General features: G+C 43.2%; 1 protein-coding gene and 1 long non-coding RNA gene across 2 annotated transcripts in view; one reads left to right on the forward strand and one right to left on the reverse strand.

The window, feature by feature from the left end:
• Positions 1-25292, reverse strand: part of OGFOD1 (2-oxoglutarate and iron dependent oxygenase domain containing 1) — a 236901-nt gene that overhangs the window by 115417 nt on the left and 96192 nt on the right. Inside the window, exons 5-7 of the mRNA XM_069215834.1 lie at positions 21837-21953; positions 16921-17012; positions 1147-1275 (exon numbers count right to left, since the gene is read on the reverse strand). Coding sequence (XP_069071935.1) covers positions 1147-1275; positions 16921-17012; positions 21837-21953 — 338 coding nt within the window. The remainder of the gene's footprint in view (positions 1-1146; positions 1276-16920; positions 17013-21836; positions 21954-25292) is intronic.
• Positions 3565-14321, forward strand: LOC138266995 (uncharacterized). The gene is made up of 2 exons (XR_011199768.1): positions 3565-4461; positions 10465-14321. It is a non-coding gene; the product is annotated as an uncharacterized lncRNA (long non-coding RNA).

Below are 25292 nucleotides of genomic sequence, written 5' to 3' on the forward strand. Positions count from 1 at the left end.
TCACTTAGGCATATTTTCATCTTCATGGACTGTTCGATCCAATATGGTGAACGCAGGTAAATATTCCTGCTTTACTGGTGGTTTTGGGGATTGAGACCAGGCAACAGCCTAGCTGCAATGAACTGCACAGATGTGAAGAGGAAGGAGAAATACTGGGGCATGGAGAAAAATAAACATACTGGGTGAGACAGCTACCTGGAAGGACTACAGCCAACACACTCCTGCAACTTATGAGCTTAAGTCTCCATATGCTCCCATGGAGAAGCCAGCCTCCGATACATCCACCCATGAGTACACAAGCCTTCCACACAGACACATACATTTCACATTCAGCTGAAATGACAGGGAGCTTGTGATGACAGGCTATGCAGTTTAAAGGTTCAATCATTTTTATTAAATGTTGTGCAACACAGAAAACACAAATGCCAGATGGCACAACCACTTATATGTTGCCAACCACACACACCCTCCTTGAATCCCCATCAATTCTTTAATTACCCAGATTTAGCTAGAAGGGCCAGTAAGCATCCTCTCCCAACTTGGATGCAGGTAAAATGGTACATGCCCTTTTACTATCAGCTAGTTGCCACCAATCATTAGCCGTGTTGTACCCTGGGCATGGAAGTAGTAGCCACCCATGTTAAAAAGTAGTTAATTTTAAATGAACCAATCTATGCCGGAGTTTCATATTCATACTGAGCATCTGCCGGCAAACTTGCGACACCCGTGTCCTGCATAGGAGAACATAATGGGGTAATGAAAAAAGATGAAATAAAGAGCAGGGACCGTGGCACCAGTGTAGCATCACTGGACTGGAACACATAAAACCTAATCATTGCCTGCCTCAAATGTTATGACTTCTGCTTCTGTTAGCAGATGAGGACAAAAGCAACCAGTTATCTCCATGATACAGAAGACAAGGGGCCTTATTTACAGTTTGGTGACATCCGTCATGAAGTGGCTTAAGAAATGCCAGTTCTATTTAGGATGCAGCTGACATCAATGCACTCTTAATACAGCAGTCTGCCAATTTTTGGTGCATGTCCTGCATCTGCCCCACTCTAAAGTAGGCACTAGTATTTCAAAACAGAAGCTAAAATGGTGATCTGTAAAAGACAAAAAGCAGATATTGTAAACTATTCTTACGTCATGGGGGATGTGTGGGTTCCGAGGCAGACTGGGTTCAATATAGCGGGGTGGCCTCTGAAGCGAAGTGCCATGAAACCAACCACTCACAGAGAGGCGGCACTTCTCTTTAGAAAGGACTTCAGACACCTAGAATAAAGAAAATAAAAAAGAGCACATTACCACCATACATTTAGCTGGCACACTAACCAGGAGAGTCACTCAAAGAGTTTCCCAGTTCGGCAGGAGGCTTCAAACCTTGCAAATGGGTTATGCACGCACTGCTTCAAGTAAACAAAATAATTTATATATTGGAACACAATTTAACAAACAGTACTGCTGCTGGGCAACAAACCACGACTTAGATTCTATTCAATCCAATGTTGCTACAATCTTCATTTTCCAAGGAAAATGGGACAACGATTTCTAAAATTGATTTTTCAATCCACTTATCAAATTGATTTTATTCAGCCACGCAGTTCACAAAATGCATCTATAATGACTGTTCTCCATTGTGATATATGCATCACTGTACTAAGTAACTCTATTGGTAATGTATACATTTTGAATGTATCTCCCTGTGTCCAATCTCTAAACAATGCTTCTCAGAATGCTCCCTCTACTAAGAAAGAGGGAGGAATGAGAGCAAAGATGAGAGTACTATGGTTAATAAAAAAACGAATGACTCTTGATTGATACAAAACTGTCAGTCCTCCCTCCAGGGGGCTTGGCCACAACTAATAACTCATGAAACCTTATCTGAACCCTACCAGATCAGTTTTTCTTCATGCAGTCCCAGCCCACTTTATAGTATTTCAATCCACGCCACCAACGTATTAATTACTCTAATCTCCTTAGCTGCACCTTTAGAGTAAAATTACAACTGGCCAATAACCACAGCTACTGATGATCCAGGTGAGCTAGAAAATCCCATACCGAAGCAGCATCTTGGATTACAATAATATGGAGGTTGGGAATGAGAACCTTTTTCTGACCAGACTGCATTAGCAGAAATAAGCTGTATACTAAAAGAAAAGTGTTGTGACAAGGAGTCAGGAGATGCTTCCACTGTAAGTGGTGAACTTAAGGCACATTATTGCACAAGAAATACTTTTGTCAAAAAGACAGTATTTTCACTGCATCTCTAAGAAAGTTTATTTTGCACATCTTTTTGTTTGTTTCTTTTTTTTTTAAACAAAAGGGCTTTAAAATCCATCCTGGTACAGTGACAGCAGAATGAAACAAATGAATATGGAAAATTGACTAATGGATAACCAATGTGGCTTAATGAGAGGCTAAGGCATCCAAACAATAAGGACTTCTTAAATAAAACTGCCACAACTCAGGAATTAAAATGCGGTTATTTCTCTGTAAGTACATCAAAGTACACACATGGCAGTTACATATTACATCAGCAGTTTAACAAAAGGACTAGTCGATGGCCCCATCACCAAAACAGAAACACAAATGGGAAAAAGCAGCCATCCTCAAAAATGTGGCGGTGTTAATGAACAGCCCATCAAAGCAATGGCAAACCAAGAGAAACATGAAAGCCTATGGCTGTGTGGGGCAGAAAACTAAGCAGGTACAGGTACATTTTGCTAACCTGTTTTAGGAATTAATTGATTTTTTCTACTGAAAAGATTGCTAACATAATAACATATTAGGTTAAGATATATTTTCTTGACAAGAGGTTCAATCACCTTCCCATGCAATGTCAAGTGGTGAATGCGCACCAGGTAAATACATATACTTCAGGTTTAGCAATTACTGAGTGTGTAAGTACCACACCATGCCGAGATTCGGAATTCAGAATGGGGATAACACTATGATTTTATCTGTTTATCTCTGTTCCAAGCTGTGCAACCTCGGAAATTGCAGCATTCGCCCATACAAATTGCACTAAATTTTAAATGCTGCAAATTGTGCAGACAAGCGCCTCCTGTAATAGTGCTACAGCCCGATTCAGGCGCAAAGTTGAGTTTGTGGCTCCAATGGGATTTGCTCATGAAGAAGCATGGCCACTCGAGTGTACAAATGGGAAGGAGAATGCAACTTTTGACGACGGTAGTTTTCAAATACTTTGTTTCTCAGATTATCAAACAATATTAGGTTGAATGTGGAGAACATGACAGGAGAGGCAGAGAAGCTTAGTGATAAAAATAAATAAATGATAAAAGGCACTGTCTGGAAAGCCTAATTATAACATATTTGCAAAGTTCCATCTAAACCTAGCTGTGGTGGGAGCAGTAAAGATATACTTAATGTGTGTAAATATGTGGTATTCATACAGAGCAAACCTAGCTGAAAGTCAGTGGAGATTTGTACAAAGCCAAAAACACTGCCAACGTATTAGTGGAGCAGAAGGTGGTTTTCTAAAACTGAAAGAGGAGGATCATTACTGCATTGTGCTGTTATGTTTTTTAAAGAGGTTGTTAGAATTCATTTTGAATTGCTTCGTTTCTTTTACACGTGTAAGTTTGAGCTTTTGTTGTCTCTGAACGCACTGTCTATCACATATGTTATCTTATGTATATTTGTTTAGGTAAAATAAGCCTGGTTCCACGCCATGGGCTTGCAGCTGGTTTCTTTCCCTAACTGGGGCACTGTATTCATTATAATTGTGTGTTCAAATAACTAACTGACCTCGGCTGTGGTATTTTGGGGAGGGAAAGGCTGATATCTATACCTTTGAACAACGTACTCCTTTGAAGGGTCTCAAGAATGTGGGGAGTCAGGCAGCTGCAGAAGGGAGGCAAGGACAAGGCTGGGAATGGAACAAGTGTGTGGATACTGATTAACTCCTTAAAAATATCTGTATGACGTATATCATTAGTTACACATTTTATGTATCCTTTGATGTATGAGTATAAATATCACTGTTAAACGCTTTATGTCAGCACACTTTACTTCGGGCCTGGGATGCCAGTGGTAAACCTGTCCTCTTTGCTGCAGCAAAAATAAACAGACCTTTGGTCATTGATTTTTCACTCCGGCTCTCCGTGTCAAAACTCCTTTGTAAATGCATTTGTAAGTATCTGCAAATATGTGCATTTGACAATTTGGCGCCCGAATAGGGACCTTCCAGTGGATATCTTCAGTAGCTCTGTCACGAGACGTGCTGCCAGTGGGGGGACGCCGTTCCGGAGGTGTAGATTCCAGGGGCCCCTGCACAAAGACTTAGTTTCTGAAGCAGCTGCATCTTATCCACCGGGCAGGTTTCCCCCCGTTTTCTCATGATGTCCCAGCGAAGTCCCTGAAACATCGGTGTTTATCTTGACGGATTAGTCTGACACGGGCGGCCGGAGAGAAATCCAGGAAAAAGCAGATAGTCAGGTAAGACTGTTCCTCGCTGGCTATTTGTCTGCTTTAACTTGCATTTGAGAGAATAATTGTTTTTGGATAACTTATCATTTTTGGGAATGATTAGTTCTTGGTAAAATTTGCATTTGTACAAGGTACCATTTGACAATTTGTATTACATGTGTTTTTCTTGTTTGAGTAATTTGCCCAGGCCTGGAGCAATTTGTAAGTTGGTAAATATTTGAAAAGGTTTTCTTTGGTGCACATTTGAAAAAGGGTTTTTTTTTTTTTCGGTGCAGGTTGCATTTTGAAATTTGGTGCGTGTTGCATTTTGAACAAATTAAAAGGTTAGATATGGGAAATAAGAAATGTTGGCAAGGGTTATGTCTTTGTTTTCACCGAAATCATGTGCCACGTTTAGATAAAAAGCAACCCATTCCAAAAGAGGGAACACCAGGGTGGGACATGTTAAAGGATTATGGTTTAGAGAATAATTTGTATAATAGTATATGGCGCAAATATACTAGACATTGTCCTGACCTCCAGTGGCCGGAGGATGGGTCTTTTGATTTAAAGAAACTAACCTACCTACAGGAATGTTTGTTTCATAAAAAGGCTAGACAACATATGTTTGAAGTATACAGAAAATGGGAAATTGAGGCCACCAAAAGAAAAACGAAGTCAGATAAACTGTTAGAGAAGGAGAACCGGAGAACCATCATGCAGAAAGCCGCCCTGTACCACCATTCCCAAACCCAGAAAAGAATTGAGTCTGAAGATAGAGTCCATAGGGCCCAGGTGGAGGGAAGTTATGTATCAAAGCCAACAGAACCCAAACATGCATTAGAGGAAGATGAGGTAATGCTACAGCTATTAGATAATAGCCCTACTGCACCTCCACCTTACACACCCCCTGCAGTAGCCCAACCTATCATGGGGGCACAGCAACAGCAGCAAGGGCAAGGGCACAATTTGGGAAATCCAGGTGCACCACTACAGCAGCATGTGCCACAGCCACCACAGCCTCTAGCTCAAGCCACCCAAATAGCCCAAGTCCTAATCCCTCCGCCACCTGCCCCACCACTACCAGCCAACACTGCAAGGTTACCAATAATGTCCCCTGCCCCTAATACCCCAAATGGACAACGCCGACGGTGCACAGCCACTCACTCACTTTCACCCATATGGAGCACACCTATGAAGTCGATTTCGCCCCCTGGTACCCGCTCCACTATTGGGGATTGGGAAAAACGGGTTATCAAGGATCAGTCAGATAACTGGATGTCACATCTTATTTACACCCACACCGATATTATGGACACAATACAACAGATGTCACATTTTGGACAGCAATTAGCACTGTTGTATATGATTGAAAAATTGGAGAGGGATTGGAAGTCTTGCATTACAGATTCTACCCCTCTCCCTTATGAACAAGAATTAAACCAATTATGGCGGGACAGTAGGGCTTGTATTCTTGATAGTAGCAGCATAAATGAGGGAGTACGCATTTGTGTCATAGCCAGGGAAGATGTTCTAAATAGATATGACAAGGGGTACCCAATGAGGGAAGTGCACCCTGATATGCCCACTGCAGCTGCAGTCGCAGCAGCAGCTGCCGCCGGACAACCAGCTCCCGTGCCGGTGGCCCAATTTGTTCATATACCATGGAAAAGGGAGGAGGTAATGGCTATAAAGAAAGACTTGCCAGACCCTCGAAAGAATCCAGCTGGATTCTATCGGGACCTTAGAACTGCCATTTCCACCACAACCATGACTCTCAAAGACATTGACTATTTTTTTGGTGTTTTATTGGGTCCTGAAGTTTGGCATAAAATTAGAAGAGTAGATGATGCACCTACTTTGGGAAATACATGGGGGGGTTTAGAAGCACATGAAGCACAAAGGGCACCAGGAACCCTGCCGCATCAGGATATTTTAGATTTACCTAATCGGATATTGACTAAGTTAGAAACTGTTATACCTCTTCAGACTGTGGATTGGGGAAAGCTTGCCACTTATAAACAGAAAATAGGTGAAGATGTCCCAGATTATTTTACTCGAATTGAACAAGCGTTCATAGATTTTAGCGGTCAAGACCTCGCCACCGTAACAGGTGTCACACTATTTGTAGAACGCTTTGTTAATGGCCTTCTACCTGAAATATCACAAAAATTAAAAGCAACAGAGAGTTCGTGGATGACGAAGGGACAGGCAGAGATTTTGCAGATGGCGCAATACTATGAGAGCAGGTACAAGGAAGAATTAGAAAAGAATGAGAAGTCAGTAAAAGAATTGAAGAAAAAGGCATTATTACAGCAGGCATACCCTCAGCGGGATGCAACCCCTCAGCAAAGGGGTGGCCCACCAAGGGGACGGGGAAGGGGTCGAGGCCGAGGTACATCTGCACCACCCCAAGACCGCCGATTAAATATCAACCAATGTGCCTACTGTAAGCAGGATGGACATTGGCGTGATACTTGCCCATTACTGGAAGGAAGGCAAAGTATGTCACTTCATAGAGGGAACGCGGCAGGTAATGCACGAGGACGAGGAAGAGGTAGAACTGATCAGAATTCGCAGAATGAGAATCAGGTCCCGCGTAACACTAATATTTTTGACAATGCATTTGAACGACAATATTATGCTGATGATTTCTTTTCTGAATCCTACAATTATTAGGACAGCCACAGACAGGGCCAGGGGCGAGTAAGTATTCCTGTAGATCAAAATGGTCCCTACATTGATGTAAAAATCGAAGGAGAGGGCCATAAGTTTCTTCTAGATACTGGTGCCACCAGAACATCTATTGCACATTCTGCAGTCCCCGGGGCTCCCCTGTCTGGGCTTCATACCACATCAATTGGGATTTCTGGAATCCCCGTGGTGAGCCCCATCTCAACACCTATGAGAGTAACTGTAGGCCCATTTACAGTACACACGCCACTCTCTTTAACATCAGGTTGCAATGAAAACTTGTTTGCATTAGATTTGTTAAAGAAATTAAATGCAGTTATTCACTGTTCAATGGATGGTGTCTATGTAACTATGGATAGTGTTTCCCCAACTCGGTGCATGTTCTCACAGGAATACGACTTACCCCCAGAGCTACAGGAAATAGACCCTCGCTTATGGGCCAAAGGCAAGAATGATGTAGGCATTATGGATATCGACCCTATTGTAATAAAAATCAAACCAGGTGCCCGGTTACCTCGTGTTCCTCAATACAAATTACCTAAATCAAGCGAAAAAGGGCTCAAGGCAGTCATATCTGATCTTGTGCATGCAGGTGTCATAAAGGAAATAGTGAGCAGCCCATGTAACAGTCCAATCCTTCCTGTTGTAAAGAAACGAAATGATGCTAATAGATTAGATGGTGAGCAATCATTTACTGATAACACAGTATATCGATTAGTTATTGATCTCCGAGAAATTAATAAAATAGTAATTCCCCAGTTTCCCGTGGTCCCAGACATGAATAGTCTTTTCACCATGATCCCACCCTCTGCGTGTTTTTTCACCGTAATCGATTTGAAGAATGCTTTCTTTAGCATTCCAATTGCCGAAGAATCTCAATATTTGTTTAGCTTTGCGATTTTTGGTAGATCATTCGCGATGACAAGAATTCCACAGGGCTTTGTTGAGTCCCCGAGCATATATAGTCAATGTCTTAAACGTCAATTAGACCAATTCAATCCACCTACAGGCTCTGCGTTGTTGCAGTACATTGATGATATTTTAATTGCCTCAGATTCCATGACACAATGTAAGACTGATACTGTTGCATTATTACATCATTTAGCACCTCTGGGCCATAAGGTGTCCCTTCCAAAATTGCAGTATTGTAGAGAGGAGGTCACCTATCTAGGACACCTCCTCTCTAAGGAGGGAAGGAGATTACATCCAGACAGAATTAAACTGGTTCATACAATGACTGCACCACGCACCCCTTCTGAAGTCCGAGCATTTTTGGGATTTACATCTTTTTGCAGACAGTGGATTCCAAATTTTTCACTTATAGCAAAACCATTGACTGCTCTGACACTTTCAGATGTGCCCTCTCCTGTACCTTGGACTGACAAATGTGAGGAGGCTTTTCAAGAATTAAAAAAGGCGATGTGCTCTGCTCCTGTATTGGGTAATCCGGATTACAGCAAACCATTTGTTTTATTTGTGCATGAAAAGCATGGCTGTACATTGTCTGTTTTGACACAGGCCCAAGGTGGGAGACAACGCCCTTGTGCATACTTCTCTTCCACCTTGGACACTGTGGCGCAAGCTTTGCCTACTTGTCTTAGAGGAGTGGCTTCTGCAGCAGCTGCGGTGAAACAAAGTGAAGGGTTTGTTGGTGGCAATCCGCTCACTGTGATGGTTCCTCATGCCGTTGATATTTTGTTGAACAAGACACAGACGCAGCACCTCACCAGTGCTCGTCTAACGGGTTACGAATTAACATTGTTCAGTCCAAATATTACTTTGAAGCGGTGCAATGTCTTGAACCCAGCTACGTTACTACCCCTCCCTCAGGACAATGTGGAATTTGATCATAATTGCATTTTTGCCACTGAGGAAGAAACTAAGGGACGGGTAGACTTGACAGACACTCCCCTATCTGACCCACAGGGAGAGCTGTTTGTAGATGGGTCTTGCTTCAAGTTACCAGATGGTACGACCACTGCAGCCTATGCCGTCACCACAGTCAAAACAGTGGTTGAATCTCATAGAATCCCGCAAAATTCGGCACAGGCTGCAGAATTAATTGCCCTCACCAGAGCTTGTGAAATAAGTGAACATCTTAGTGTTAACATCTACACTGATAGCCAATATGCGTTTGGAGTAGCTCATAATTTTGGGCGACTCTGGGCGAATAGAGGCTTTATCACGTCACATGGCACTACCATCCAGCATGGCAACTTGATTGTGACACTTTTGACTGCTCTCAGTCTGCCCCGTCAGGTCGCAATCATTAAGTGTAGTGCCCACAAAAAAATTACTGATGATATAGGACGAGGAAATGCTTTTGCAGATGCTACAGCGAAAGCAACAGCACGAGCACCATTTGACAATGCATATGTTGAGAGTAGCATCAAGGGAGAGCCCCAGTACGAAGTATTAGAAAATACCATGCAGTGTGTGAGAGATATTCAAGCAGAAGCAACAGCAGAGGAAAGGGAACAGTGGGAGAAGAACGGTAGACTAGACAGTGAGGGTTGTTACACAGATGACACAGACAGAAGAAGATGGATGTTACCTAATTGCTATGTACACGCTATGGTTACTATGGCCCACAGTCCTGCACACATCAGTGCCCAAGGCATCAAGACAACTTTGGACCATGTTTGGAGTAATCCTCTGATATCCAAAGCTGCTAATAACCTGGTTAAAAGTTGTATGGTGTGTGCAGTGCACAATGCAGGAAAAGGGACCCCTACGCCCCCTGGTCACTTTGCCCCTCCTGATCTCCCTTTTGAAGCTATACAGATGGATTTTATCCACATGGAACCGTGTAACAAACTGAAATACGTGTTAGTGGTAGTATGCATGTTTTCAAAATGGATAGAGGCCTACCCATTAAAAGACAATGGTGCTCTCTCTACCGCCAAAATATTACTAAAAGAATATTTTCCTAGATACGCCTTGCCACGATTAGTCTGGAGTGACAATGGCAGTCATTTTTCTAATGAGGTAATGGAGAAGGTCTGTACCGCCCTTAACATCAAACATCGATTTCATGCTGCAAATCACCCACAATCAGCGGGCCTTGTAGAAAGGTATAATTACACCTTGAAGAGCAAAATAGCTAAGATTTGTGCTGAGACCAACTTAAAATGGCCAGATGCTTTGCCTCTAGCATTAATGTCCATCAGGATGACTGCCAGTAGCAAGTCACGATTATCCCCCTATGAAGTTGTCATGGGGAGGCCAGCCAATATCTGGGGGGTACCACGACCAAAGAAGCTTTCTGAAGTGCAATATCCTTTGTTTGTAGATTACTGTAAACAATTGACTAAAGATTTGCGTTTGATCCACCAACAGGTCAAGGCCAGCCTACCGACTCCTCTTGAAGGCCCTGGTCACCCTTTTAAGCCAGGGGATTGGCTTATGACAAAGAATTTTCAAAGAACCAACAGTCTTCAGCCCAGGTGGCGGGGGCCAGCCCAGGTACTGCTTGCAACACAGACAGCGGTGAAAGTGGAAGGAAGGAAAAACTGGATACATGCTAGCCACTGTAAGCGTGCACCAATTCCACTACAGAGTACTCTAACAGCAGAATTACCATTGTCTCCTGATTACAGCGAAGTAGGGAGACAGGAAACACCTCCACAGGTTTCAAGTGCTACTTCTGCTCCTGCGGTGACACAGCAGCCCAGTGACGAAGAGTTGCTGTTTGAAGATCAACAAACTCATCGATACAACCTGCGTCCTCGCCCATCCAAATGAACAGAATTTTGAAGGTGCGTAAGGTGGTGACCCCTACGAAAAGCTACATTTACATCACCCTGATAGCTCCTAGCTTGGAATTGCAAACTGAGGTCTCTTCTGAATGGCCAAGGAATCCTTTGCTCAGCAGAATACGGCACGCCTGCCTTTGTGAAATACAGTTCCCCGCTTTCACCGCCACCGGCATTTCCGATGCCATTGATGTACCAGCATTAAAACGAGCTATCCTCACTGTTGTTACGCACACTTTGGGCGACGAGGTTGTAAATGACTGTGATGACTAAAATTCCAGCATGAACACGGGTGACTAGCCTGTGCAACGACACCAGAACATTGGTCAGAACAATTGTCTCAACGAGAACACAAGTATAGTGGGATGCAGCTTGTGCAACGCTATTCAATCAGTGGGTAAATGGAGTTAACAGTTCTGTGACTGGCGAGAAAGAAAAAAAAAACCAAGTACCAGTTCTACGGAAGCGGCCAGCCATTAGGGTTGGTGCGGTTTGTAGTCCCAGCGGTAAAAAAAAAAAAGAAAGGTGCCCTTTTTCTGTTTAATACCCAAGCACATCACTAATCTGGTTGAAAATTGCTGGCCTCCGCCCTCATTTTGCTGAGACACTGAACGAAACTGACAAACTATACTGAAGACTAACTTTGAAGTATTGCGACTTACTCACTGGGAGTTGAGACTCACCAGGAGTTAAAACTTGAAAAGGAGAAGCTAAGGGACCTAGGATCAAGCCAACCTCTATTGTCCTGGACCAACCAGTGCAGCCTAACTGCTAGAGTGTAAAGCACGGCGGTGCTGAACCCTAGTGGGTGTGAACATTGAAGGAAAAATTTACTTATTTGTATCTATACGTATATGATTATTAGTATAGTGATATCAATATTTTGCATTTACATATTTGGTAATTGTGTGAGTATATTTTTGAACACGCGTAGGCGGTTGAGACGAGTAAAACGGTATCATAGAAAAGTTGTAGGACCAAGGAGAAGAGCACAATAAAATTATGAAGATATATCCATTTGGCAGGACAAATATCCCTCTAGAGAATAGGGAAGAGTGGCCTTATAACTATTTCTACAAAACCATAATGAAGTACCTAGTGACCCTTATGTTAATATGTATAATGTCCAGTGGTGTTGCATCATTGTTGCAAAATCCTACCTTACATCCATTGATAAAGGTTCATGGAAAATTAGCAGAGACATTAAGTCTCACTGACTGTTGGATTTGCCGGCACTTGTCTAGACACCCCGAGGATCCTATAGGCCTTTATGAAATACCAGTATCACCAAGCGAATATGAAAGAGGGGAAGTGTGTCTTGTACCAAATACCACTTGGAGATGTGACCAACAAGAATATCAATGGTACCCTAGGTGTGCGGTGCTCCCTAATACCCAGGCAGAATACAAGCTCTCCCCGATGCCTGGAGAGAATGCCACACTTAAAATGTTTCCCATATGTTTTGGTACCTATTTTTATGGGCAAAACCCAGAGGCAAAATACATGGGAAAGATCCCTCCTGAACAGTGTGTTTACACTTTGTTATTTGATATAAAAACAGGGAATTGGGATCTTGAAGGAGAGGAGAAAATAGACAGAAATTGGACAGCGTTAATTAATGGGACTCATCAAAATTACACTGTGAATTATTGGAACCTGACTGTGGGAGAAAATGAGATTCTAGTAGATCCAGAAGGATTGTTATATGATCCCTCCAGAGAACAAGATAGAAATGGGAAAAATTCACCTGTAATATTGTCCCGGGTTTTCCTTGGCCCCCTCTGGACGGCTAGATGTTCATATGTTGCACCCTGGGCAAATGTATCATTGCTAAATACAATCTGGGAAGATTACAAATATTGCAATAATTCTGAGCATGACACCCCAGAGGGTGTAGGATTGCCTCGAATAAAATACAGCATTATAAATTCACAAATCCAGGGAGGCATGTACTTCGTATGTGGAAGAACTGCATATAAAGTACTGCCTCTAAACTGGGAAGGGATATGTTCACTGGCATATTTGGCACCCAACATTACTGTGATATCAAATATATCATCTTCCCAGCCCCTTAACATGGGGAGTTTTGCACATAGGTACAAACGAGGGACACCCATACTGGAGGAGCGAAAGAACTGGGTATTTCAAGTATTACATGTTCTTATTCCCGGATTTGGAATTTTCGATTTGCAACTGGCAATGATGAATATGTCAGCTGAATTAGCCATTGCATTTAATGCCACCAGAGAGGCCATAGGAAGTATACAGGTAGAGATAAACTCTGCAGCCCAATTGGCGATACAAAATCGGCTTGCCCTAGACTTGATTACAGTACAACAAGGAGGAGTATGTGTTTTAATCCAACATCAGTACCAGCAAAAGTGCTGTTATTTCGTCAACAAGTCATCAGAGATAGAATTGGATATTGGGAAAATAAAAGAAGCAGTACAGGTATTTGAAAAGGGGGGCCAATATGAAGGAGGCGATTGGAGTTTATCATGGTTATGGTCTTGGTTTGGGGGGTGGGGCTGGTTGTTTAAAGACATACTTTTTATAATAATAGCTATTGTATTAAGTTGTTTATTAGTGCAGTGCTTACCTGCTCTCTGTTCCTGTTTAAAATTGTGTAAACTTCCGCCAGTGAAAATACTAGAAACCAATCGAGCTATGATGCAGAGAGAAGAGATAACTTCCCTAATGGCTATTGACCCCACTGTCCTCACTGCAGATACTGGTTGCTCATACCCATCGGTTGTTTATGTCCCCATGAATGCAAATTTCAATGAAGTGGGAGTAAAATTCAACATATATGAGGAAATTTAGAACTATTCAAACGTTTATTATGTTCAGAAGAAAAAAAAACTCAAAAAGGGTCGATTGTTAGAATTCATTTTGAATTGCTTCGTTTCTTTTACACGTGTAAGTTTGAGCTTTTGTTGTCTCTGAACGCACTGTCTATCACATATGTTATCTTATGTATATTTGTTTAGGTAAAATAAGCCTGGTTCCACGCCATGGGCTTGCAGCTGGTTTCTTTCCCTAACTGGGGCACTGTATTCATTATAATTGTGTGTTCAAATAACTAACTGACCTCGGCTGTGGTATTTTGGGGAGGGAAAGGCTGATATCTATACCTTTGAACAACGTACTCCTTTGAAGGGTCTCAAGAATGTGGGGAGTCAGGCAGCTGCAGAAGGGAGGCAAGGACAAGGCTGGGAATGGAACAAGTGTGTGGATACTGATTAACTCCTTAAAAATATCTGTATGACGTATATCATTAGTTACACATTTTATGTATCCTTTGATGTATGAGTATAAATATCACTGTTAAACGCTTTATGTCAGCACACTTTACTTCGGGCCTGGGATGCCAGTGGTAAACCTGTCCTCTTTGCTGCAGCAAAAATAAACAGACCTTTGGTCATTGATTTTTCACTCCGGCTCTCCGTGTCAAAACTCCTTTGTAAATGCATTTGTAAGTATCTGCAAATATGTGCATTTGACAAGGTAAGTCTTTGGCTCTTTCTTAAAATGGAAAAGGGTTTGGACAGTGAAGAAGGGTTTGGACAGTACCCTGATGGACACTGGGGTGCCAATCCAGATCCTGGGTGAATAGATGGGAGAAAAGGGAGAAGGCCTGTTTTTACGTTTTTTACACATCTTTGGTTGCAGTCTGATCATTCCATGGCTGCAGGAGTGCCAAGCGCACTGGATATAGTGAACTTGTTAGGCAGGTATTCAAGGTTGTCAGTTATGGTGACTTTGTAGATAATATAATGTTTTTGAACATGGTGCATGAAGGCAAGGAGAGCCAGTGAATTTACACTGGGATCAGGATGGTGATGTGCTCATACTTCTTCTGGCACTTGATAGGGTGTGCTATGACAAGTAGGCTTTCTGGGAAGAATCATTTCACTTTATTTAGAAGAGATGATATCATGCTATCTTGGTTTTCTGGTCAAAGTGTTCCAGGTGGGTGAGATCGGTGTCCAGGGTTAATCCAAGTAACTTGACACTGGATGGAAGATGGAATTTGAATCTGTCCAGGTTCATGTAGTTGATTCAGATTTGGAATAGCTATTGCCTTTTGTTCTTGCACACAGCAGGGATTATGGTTTGTTTAGTCTAAGTTTCAAGTAGTTCTTAGATATCCAGGACTGGATGGGATGCAAGTAGTTTTTCAGGCACTGAATGTCTGAAGAAGAGGAGACTTTCAAATAAAGTAGTATCATTGGCATATTGGTAAATGTGTATGCTGTTTTCAGTGGGTAGAGCCCCAAGGGGCTCCATGCAGAAGCTGAAGATGGCAGGGGAACAAACGGAAGCTTGGGGAACTATGCAGGTGATCAGAATCTTATGGGACCTAGCACTGCCATGTGAAAAAACTGGTCTTGATTGGATCAGTACAAGGAGAAGCGGTGAAGGATGTTTTCAGTGAATCCCATTCGAGACTTCAGTGTGTGGATGGAGATGGGTTGTCAAAGGAGATGGGTGGTCGACTGAAGAATGCAGCAAAGAGGTCCAGTACTAGTAGAAGGCAGGGGTCACCTTTATCTGTGGTCCAAGGGGCACTGTCCATCATGTAAAATAGCAGACTCCATGCTACAGCATAATCTGATTGTTGTACTGCGGCCGCTGCGGCACAACCTGGGGAAACCGTGGCGGCCCGCAGGCGGGCCGCGGGGGAAGCTGCGGCTCGGGTCAAGGGTCGCGGCACCCGCGGCGGCCCTTTTCTCCGGCTGCGCGCTGTCTTACGAGCGCGGCAGGACCGAAGAGCCAGAATCAGGCCGCGGTCCTCACAGCGCTCAGCGCGCAATGTTAATGCCATTCTAAGGTGCCCGGGCCCCCTCCATAAATCCACTCACCTGTCACACGCACGAGCTCTGCCTGAATACACATGACTAGTTTATAAAGCATGCCTTTCTCCTTCCCAGCATGCTGTGCACTTCCTTCTTCCGTGCATGCATTGTTTCTCTTTACACAGGAGCATGTTTTCTATTTTAAGTTATGGCTTCTTCCCAAACCAAGATGGTGGTGTTACTTCTTCCTGTTTGTCACTTCCTGTCTAGGGGTATATAAGGGGAATCTTTCTTTCTTTCTTCTCATTGCGTTGCAACACTTCAGCGGTGGTAGTCACGCTCCGGCTGGTTTTCTTTTGAGACGCCAGTCGTTCTTGTTCTGTCTTCAGTCTTCCAGACTTCCAGGATCTTGAATTCTAATTCCTTGTATCCTACATCTCTTTCAGGGAGTTCCTGTTGGAGTTTTTTTTCCCCCTTTGGGTTTTTTCCTCTGGGACTCCTTCTGGAGGGCACGGACTGTAGTGGCTTACTATTGTCAAACAGCACCGTGGCTACCGGAAGGGGTCGCCCCTACCTCGGCCAGAGCAGGACTTGCAGGAAGCAGGGCCGCTCACCATCTCTCTCCAACATCGACGGTAAGCCCAGGGTGAATCGTGACACTGATGCACGGTTGATAGTTATGCAGAAGGAGGACTTTAGGGTGTAGAATGGGTTTCTTCAGAAGTGGGATGATCTGACCCGTCTTGAGAATATCAAGAAAAATGTCTTTCTTTTCTTAGTCAAAATCCTGGCCTTCTCTGTCACATATTACTTAAATATGAGTTTTTGTTATGAACAAGCATTGGAGCAATCAACTATTGATACACTTGCTTGTCAGAACATAAAGAAAGGGGGAGGCAAGCCAGAAAAAATATGCTCAAATACTGGCTAGGCTTAAATTAGAGAGTTTGAATTTCTATCGAATACTATATAGTAATTTGAAAAGTCCAACTAGCAACCTGGTGGAGATTACTGTCCCTAAACCTGTAATATATCAGCAATGCTCAGCAAAAACAGCCTTCCGAGTTAAAAGCATAAACTACTTTACTCTGTATAACACATGTACTACTGAAGGTTCCCTTTTTACAAGCCAAAAGTAAAAAGGACAACACACAAGCCACAATTATGATGATATATTGGCCTATGCCATGACACCGGTGCATGCCCCCATCATTCTCACTGCAGAAACAGCAGACAGCTACCTGATGATATGAAACTGGAGAAACTTCAAAGAAGGCGAACAGGTTTGTGGCTGGGGTCAACGACTTCTCAATCTTCACAGGCTGGAAATTTTCTAAACAAAATAAGACAATCTATGGGCATGGTGGCAATATGAGAGGCCCTATAACAGAAACATGCATTTACAGTGGGAATATTCTTTCCTATGAAAGTATTGTAATCACTCACAGCTCTCTGGCAACCACAGGTTAATAATTGGCAAAGCCAGCGATAGGTGTATGGCCATCAGAGACTGTAAATAAGTGAGAGGTCTTTTGCAGACGATGCCTACTCGTAAGTAGAAAGGAACAGTTCAGTCTTCACGCCAAGGCGTAGGTCGTCTTTGAGTCTGAAATGTGCCATCAACGAACTCTAAATTCTCCAACTAGGGACATCAAAGATCTTCTGCAAATACATTTGTATCTGCGTGGGTGGACAATGAGTGATTTTTCGGGTGGCTGAACTCTGGCACCTGGCAGGGTAGTAGATATGGGAGTAATCAGAGTCATAAAAATAAATGTTACTATAACTTTTTGGGGAAAAAGTGGGTCATCTTAGACTGCCAAGACTAAATCCATGTAACAAAATCATCTCAACTTTGATGTCTTCCCTGAAAGAGGACACCAGGTTTCAGTTCATAAACCACTAGTAGCTGAAGTGACAAGTACCCTTAGGTTTTAACCCAGTACCATACAGTTCTAGCCTCAGTGGGAATGGCCGGATATGCTTCCCGAGAGGACAACTCTGCAGCTCTGTTTATTACATCTTGGCTATCTGAGGCCGGTAAGAAGTAGCCGTTTAGTCAGGAGAGTGAGTCGTGCAACACTGAGTGAACGGTGAAAGGCCCACTCTTCCCCATGCCACATGCGCCATACGGGAAGCCTATCTCGTATGGAAATCTAGTGAATGGTGTGAGGTTGAGGGCCTTAGCTGCCACGCGTCATACTATCTATTCATGATCGCGTTGAAGACCCCGCCTGTAAGGAAATAAGGTGTATTGTATGGTGTGGCTGAGCAGCCTCACTGTGTAACTAACGCCTTTAGGATCAGTAGGTTTTCTTTGTTAAACCCTTAGCTCAACCCTGGATAGCTATGGCTCTGAGCAGTCCTTCTTACATGAAGGAACAACTGTTAAGCATTCTAACAGCACCAGAACAATTGAAGAATTACAAAACTCAATAAATTCTGCACAGCAGAATACACAGTAGTCAAGTTGTTTCTCAATGAGGTCTGGAGCTTGGACCTGAGACCCATTTTGCCAGTAGTCACTGGGTTCATGCTCCCCACATATAGTTATGTATATGGTATTTGGAGTCAGGGCAGTGTGACTAAGTTAGGGTTAGTGGACCAGGCTTTTTCTTCTGCTGTTTCGTCCCTCATCGTTGGGGAGGGCACCCCTCAGCTCTGAGTTGGACTGCTCATGGAGTTCAACCCTACGTCTTCCATGCTGGAGTCCCCACCTCTGGGCACCCTGGGCCGGGCGACCGGGGACAGGCAATTTTGTGAAGGCTAGGACCTTTTGAGATTCTTTATCTCCTTCAGCCAATCTAGCATCCTACACACTCACCATAGTGTTAAAGAAGTTTGATTTCCCTCCATGAAATACAGGAGCATGCAGGTCAACTGCACGGTTTTCAGTTTTTGCTTCAACCCAAAGAATGCTTATCTTTGTTACTGGAGCTTTAGGCTGTAATCCAGGAAGACCAAGATTTGTTTTCAGCAAGTATCAGAGTACCCTTCATTCTTGTAGTTTTAGTATTATGACAAGGTCCACACAGTTGAGGAAGCAGATTAAGATGGTTCTGGAAGAGCACCAGGACGCTCAACCACAAAACACTGACAGGTCCTCTCCTGGAACCAAGGATTTTAATGATGTTGCTATGTACTAGTTCAGCTGAGGTCCTTCCATCTCCTCTGGAACACCCACCACCCATATATTGTTGAGGCAGGTGCAGCCCTTTGCCTCCTTCACCCTTTCTTTCAGCTCTGCTGTGACTTTAAGGACTTAAATGACTACATTGTAGAGTATGTTTCTATGGTCTCTTCTATCCTAAATAACTTGCCCTTTGCGTCTGTTACTTGGTCCATTACATTACTTAGACCTTTGTGGATCAGGGGCCTGTCTAGGCTCATTTCTCCTATCTTTCCCTCTAGCAATAAATGTGTTTCCTGTATGGCCTACAGAATGGTTATGGTTGCATTTTCTTGCCCTTTTCTAGAACCCGGAAGGGCTGGAACAAATCCAACTGCTGCAATGGATTTGGTAAACTTGTCCATTGTTGCCTGTTCATTTGGCAGGCCAGCTTTGTCCTTGCCCATGAATGGATAGCGGGGGAAAGGAAGGCCCGTCAGGGCATCCCTGAAATTTCCCACCCCAACCTCCATCCCAAAGGGCCAGGAAGAAAATGAAATTGTGGGCAGGGGTCTCATGGTGGATCCACCACCCGCCCCGGACCCAGACAATGATGTCATCTTATGTCAGAGATGAGTAATCCGGAGGGGGATCCAAGGTTTGTTGTGTGAAACCAATGGAGTTAACCCCGCTCCCCAATGTGCTCAACACAACATTCTGCTGTGCTCTTTGGATGGTCCACATTGCACTAATCAGCAACTGTTCCTCAGGTTTGCAGATCTAAGAGAGCAACAGCGCAGCATGTACAACCCAGCAGATTTGATGGTTCCTGGCAAGCCTATGCATGTGTAGGTCTCTAAAGTTTGAGGCAATCTTTTTCACCAGGGGGCAGGGGTGGGTGACAGCAACACCTGCTGCAGGGCCCCTCTTCAGTGACACCCCACAGGAAGAATGCTGGAAGAGGGGACACACCTTGCAGTGCAATCCTCCGTGGTCAATGGAACTCTCCCCCCCCCCCCCAGTGTGGCACCCCGCTGGCCCTTCAGAACGAAGGACCTGGATAATAGCTACCAGGCCCAGTGCTTCTGTGGCAGATTGTCCTTGGGGTGACGCCCCCTTCAAACCTTGACCGCCTCTAGGCTCAAGATGCGAGTGCACAAGGAAGGTGCCACCTGATTAGCTGGTCAGGCAGACCCTTCGCTGCTGCTACGATGCCTCTGACTTCTTCCTCAGCAGAATGTAATTTTGGCCTGCCACATCACCGCCTCACGACAATGTGCCATCAGGTGGGAGCATATTCGTCTACAGCAGCAGGCCAAAGCTGTCACAGCACAGGTGCTCAGCAGTCAATCCTAATGGGGAGCAGGAGCTGCCCGAGCCCACCCAACACCCAGAGGCCTCGCAGAAAGGCATAAGCAGCTCTGGTGAAGCCTCCCAGATGGCAGCGATACCTCCAGGTCCTTGGCCCAATTGTCAGCAGCACATCCTCTGTGGTTCAGGAGGCTGCCAGGTCCCATCAAACATCTACGGCCTCAACTCAGCAGTTAAGTCTGTGTTCCAGTGAACAGCCCTTATTCGGCTTTGTGGCAGTTAAAATTACAGATTATGTTGGCTTAATGGGGGAGAAGTGCAGAGCCTAGAAATGAGCACCAGCCGCTGGCATTTTCAGTGGCTAAGCCACACCGCCATTATAATTTTATTGTCCTCTTCCTATCACAATATTTAGAACAAGTTTCTACGGGAACCACTTTATGCCTTTTTATTCAGCTTATTTGTATCTCCCATCACAAAAAGGCATTATGGGTCTGATTACGACTTTGGCGGGGGGGATTACTCTAATAATATAATGGAATCGTAATTCAGCAGGGGGATATCTGCCGCATTTGAGATGGAGTAATCCCCTCCGCCAAAGTCATAATCCGGCCCTGTATGTCTAAGGCATTCTTCAGGAATATGAACCCATGGTCACTTTGTAAATCCTCTAGAGGTGTTGTGTGACATGTGGAAAAAGGACAAATATAAAACATAAATGTTGCCAGTACAAGAGGTGTGAATACTTAGGACGTTTCTTTCCTGTTGAATGCATAAGTTAGCTATAAACAAATCTGCTGAATACGGGAACATATCTAGCCATTGCACCAATAGAACAAATAAGATAAATTACTTACAATAATTCTCTGCCATACAAGGGCATGGTGAACAAATGGCTTCAAATGTTATACACATTTTCCAGTTTATGACTGAGACAAAGGAAAATGGGTTAGCAAAACACTAGATAAAATGAACTTCCTACATAATAAACACTCCCATAGAGACTTTTGACTGTGTTCAGCTCTGAAAATTGTCACCTCAAATGATTATCAATGATCACTGATACGAGCATCTGGTTAAGTATTTGTCGAGGAACTTGCGGAAGCATTACATTTCTGATCTCCTATACAAGGCCTATTCGTGTCTTATGAAATATCATCCCATGCAGGGTATTGCCGTGCCAAATGCAATTCCGTTACACATTACCCAAGATTTGAGTGCTGAGATCCATGTACACCAGATCACATCACATCCCGGAGTCACATAACTAAGACACTTCCAGCCTACACATAAACATTCTCACTTGAGCAGAATCTTGCAGGTAAAAACACCAACCAGCACTCAGAGGTAGGTTATGTGTTGTACCTGCAGCGTTAGGTTGCATTGCATGTGTTCAATCTATAAATGCACTGGAAGTATAACAGTCAATTTGCTATTAGGCTGACCTGCCCTGCCCAGGTGGTCCATTCTTCTAGTTTGGGTGGAGAGTGCATATGTACCTACAACATAGTGTACTACATTCATACAAAATTTACACAATAAGGGGACAGCTACATTGCATGTCTTTCTGTGATACACCAGTGAGATAAAAGCCACCTTCTAGATGGGAGTTCATGCCAAAGGTATAATATCTACCTTGTCTCAGACTTCTAAAAACAATTGCTTAGAAACTGGCTATATCATCAACAGATAGAGATTTACATTCCAGCCACAAGCATTTGTTAAACTGTTTCCTACCATCTGTACTGTACAGGTCCAAGGTGCCGCCATCAGTGTCTTCCCAGGGAGGGACCAGATACAGAATGAAGGCTATACGTCTTCCCTCCAGTTCATCATCATGACACAGAAGTGTGTCTGCAATGGAACGAATAGTTGTCTTAGTTACAGTCTCTCTCAAATACCTTAATTCTCAACAAACCTCAAACTTCACAAGAATGTTTTGGTGGTTCACTGTCAAAGACTGTTCTCATGCTGAATGTACAAAATTGGCATTATAAAATGAAGTGCTCCCTATACCAGAACTCTCATTACATCTCACAAGAGATTCAGAAACGACCAGGGGCATTTCTTCATAAAATGGTTTGTAAATAAATCAACTGGTTTCCTGCCTTAGTGGTGCATTGAAAATCAATACCCAACTACAAACAGGTGAAGGTCAGACATAAAACTATCACAGTGGTATGTGGGCAAGGACAGAGGCGGTGACCAAGTATGGTCTATTTTGTTAGGTGAATGATAAAAATGTTGACTGAGTGAAAAAGCTATGACTGCATGATACAATGGACATGCCCCAGTGAAATGGAATACCTTCGGACTCGCATGCAGCGCAGCTAACCTTATAGCAGCCTTCTGTTAGAAAATGAAACTCAAAGCCCGATTACGATCTTGGCGGATGAGAGACAATGGAACTTGTAATACGGCAGACGGGATACTCCGTCACGCCTGTGACGGAGTATCCCACCTGCCAAGATCGTAATCAGGCCCTCAGTCATGCTTAGGACAGAAAATCAAGATATAAAAAAAGAAATTGGGCAAAAGTAAGTGTTAGAGAAGCTTCCTATGGCATAGGGCAGTTTTCAGTGGAGGCATTCCAATGTGGTTTGGCCAATGATGTCAGGCTACCCTTCGATCAGAATACCGACATACAGGTGTTAAGGGGATGTGACAGGAAGTGGGTCTGGAGAATGGTCAGATGAAGTTAAAAAGGAGAATGGAACAGTGATCAGCAATGAGAAATTATAATGACTGCAAGGTACAACAGGGCACAGCAAGAACAGAAAGGACGAACGTCATTGGGGTTTTCCTGCAAGTCTACATTTGACCGTGAACATGCAGCAGACCTTAGTCGTGGTGATTTCACAACATATAGTATGATGGAGTCAAACAGTATCCGTCAAAAAAAATTCGGAAACTCTTTTTACACCAGATCTGCTTTTTTTCTTTTGTTTGTTTTATTTCATCGATGGGTGCCCAGTACGAGTGCAAATGCAGAAAGAAATAGTGGATGTATATACTGCCAGACCAGTCTTTATGTTATGAATCTAACCTGAACTAGGAACCATGAGAATCACTGGTGCCTTTGTTGGGATCAAAACAACCAAATTTAATATTTTACGAAGGTGAAATTATTAAGAATTTAATTACAGAGTTAAGGGAGAAAATTGCTAATTTTGCACCACCGCCCCTGTCCTCGTACCCCTCCCCCCACCAATCTGGATTTTGTAAATTATCAAACAAGCAATAAACCATAACTGTGTTTGAGGAATAGATCTGTTGACATATTTTAGGTGACTTCAATAAAGAAACAACCAGTGGGTCGAAACACAGCAAGAACTATCCCTTGTGTTGACATGGTGAAATGCTAGATGCTTGGGGGCAAACAGAGATAGTCACTCAGAATTTTATATCTAAAATATATTGTACATTTAAAATATTATTCAAGTTATCAAAAGAGTTGAATAAAACCATGACTTTTGACAAAAGTCCCTAATTGTCTATATACAAAAAAATGCACTGCACCTATGGAAGGGAAATCTGCACTACTTAAAAAAAAAAAAATCAAAAATGTGTATGTAGTGTAGGATTAAATGTCACCCCTATTGTATGATGTAGGTACAGTTGGGATAAATTCCAAAACATTACATTTTACTTTAATTATAAATTAGGAGGGTGGGAAACTGGATGCGCCGTTTTCTCTTTAGACACTTGATGGACTACTTTCCAGATCCTTAAGACCAGTACTTATAGAAAAGCTGAGAACTGGTAGTTTCACCTTAGAAGCCATAAGATTTAGAGTCATCATTGAGGTGTTTAAGGAATGCTAATGGAATTTTCACTTCTAGGAATGATAAGCTATTATTATTTCTTGGCTATCAATATACATGTGGGAGGATTTGGAATGTGTGTGTAATTGAGATCGAGATATTGAAGGGGTGACTTAGTAAGGCAATTCTGAAATTATAAGCAGGACATTGATTTATCTATTTAACGATCAAATAAGATTCCCAGACCAGACTCTTAAAGGTGTGAACGTGCTTGTCATGTTTACGAGATACAAAGTGATCATATCTGTTCCTACACGTCTACAAGACTCAATAGTTGCCTAACTGAATGAGATACCAACACATCCTTAATGCTTTACTGTACTGTTTTGATCTTTTGTTCCAGTCTCCAGTTCATTTAAGACACAATTACATTATTTACATTTTGAAACAAGCAATTCTGCTGTAGGAAGCTGGTGCTTTGTATGGTATAACAAAATGAGGTATACTGTGCAAAGAGTCCAGGGGGGTTCCCTTATAAGTGGGCAAGGGCTTGGTCTAGAAATCACAAGGTTCTCTTTCTAGTAGTGTGCTTGAGCAGCCTTAGGCTTATCAGAGAGGAGTGTTAACATTTGCTGCATGCATAGTCAATAAATGATACATACGACTCAATAAGGGAGATCTACGCCAATTTTTAAAAATAACATCTTCATATAAGGCACCAAGATCATCCCAATCAGGTAAGTACGTTTACAGGTTTGAAAAATCATCACAGTGCAATTTCTGAAGCTGTAATATTATCCTATGTAGGAAAGGCATATACTGCCTACAGGTGTTTTACAGCGACTTACAGAACCAATCTTACGGACTTAAGGTGAGTATGGGGCAGCCTCCAAGGCAGCACCAACAGGTCACCTCAGGAGGCACTGTGGCGTCCGGGTGCAGAGGTGCTTTTCAGTGTTTGGTGCCCTAATGTTATCCTACCGGAAAAAGAACATATATTGCATTCAGGCACTTAGCAACAACTCACAGGCCTGTTCTTCTGGAGTTAAGTATAGGGCAAGGTCCATGGCAGCATCAACAGGTCACTTCGAGAGGCACTGGGGCTCTTGAGGCAAACCCATTCCAGGGTACCCTGTTTGGACGGGTGCAGAGGTGCTTTTTAGTGTTGGGTGCCCTAATGTTATCCTATGGGGAACGGTCCAGTTAGAAAAATGATGCAAGCTGGGACTTGGGAACCAGTCTGGCTGAGCCAATAAGGGGGCTCGGGTCTCACAATGCTTTGGGAGGTAGGACACCTTTGATCTTCTTCTCCTCAGGCAGGGTAGTCAGCTGCAGAGGTGTCCGGAGGTGTTGGAACTGGCCTGAAGGTGGACACGGTTCTCTGACTACTAATTTTTCTACCTCTCCAGGTGCCAAATGGGCCCTGGGG

The sequence above is a fragment of the Pleurodeles waltl genome, chromosome 12, assembly GCF_031143425.1.
Source record: "Pleurodeles waltl isolate 20211129_DDA chromosome 12, aPleWal1.hap1.20221129, whole genome shotgun sequence".
Lineage (NCBI taxonomy): Eukaryota > Metazoa > Chordata > Amphibia > Caudata > Salamandridae > Pleurodeles > Pleurodeles waltl.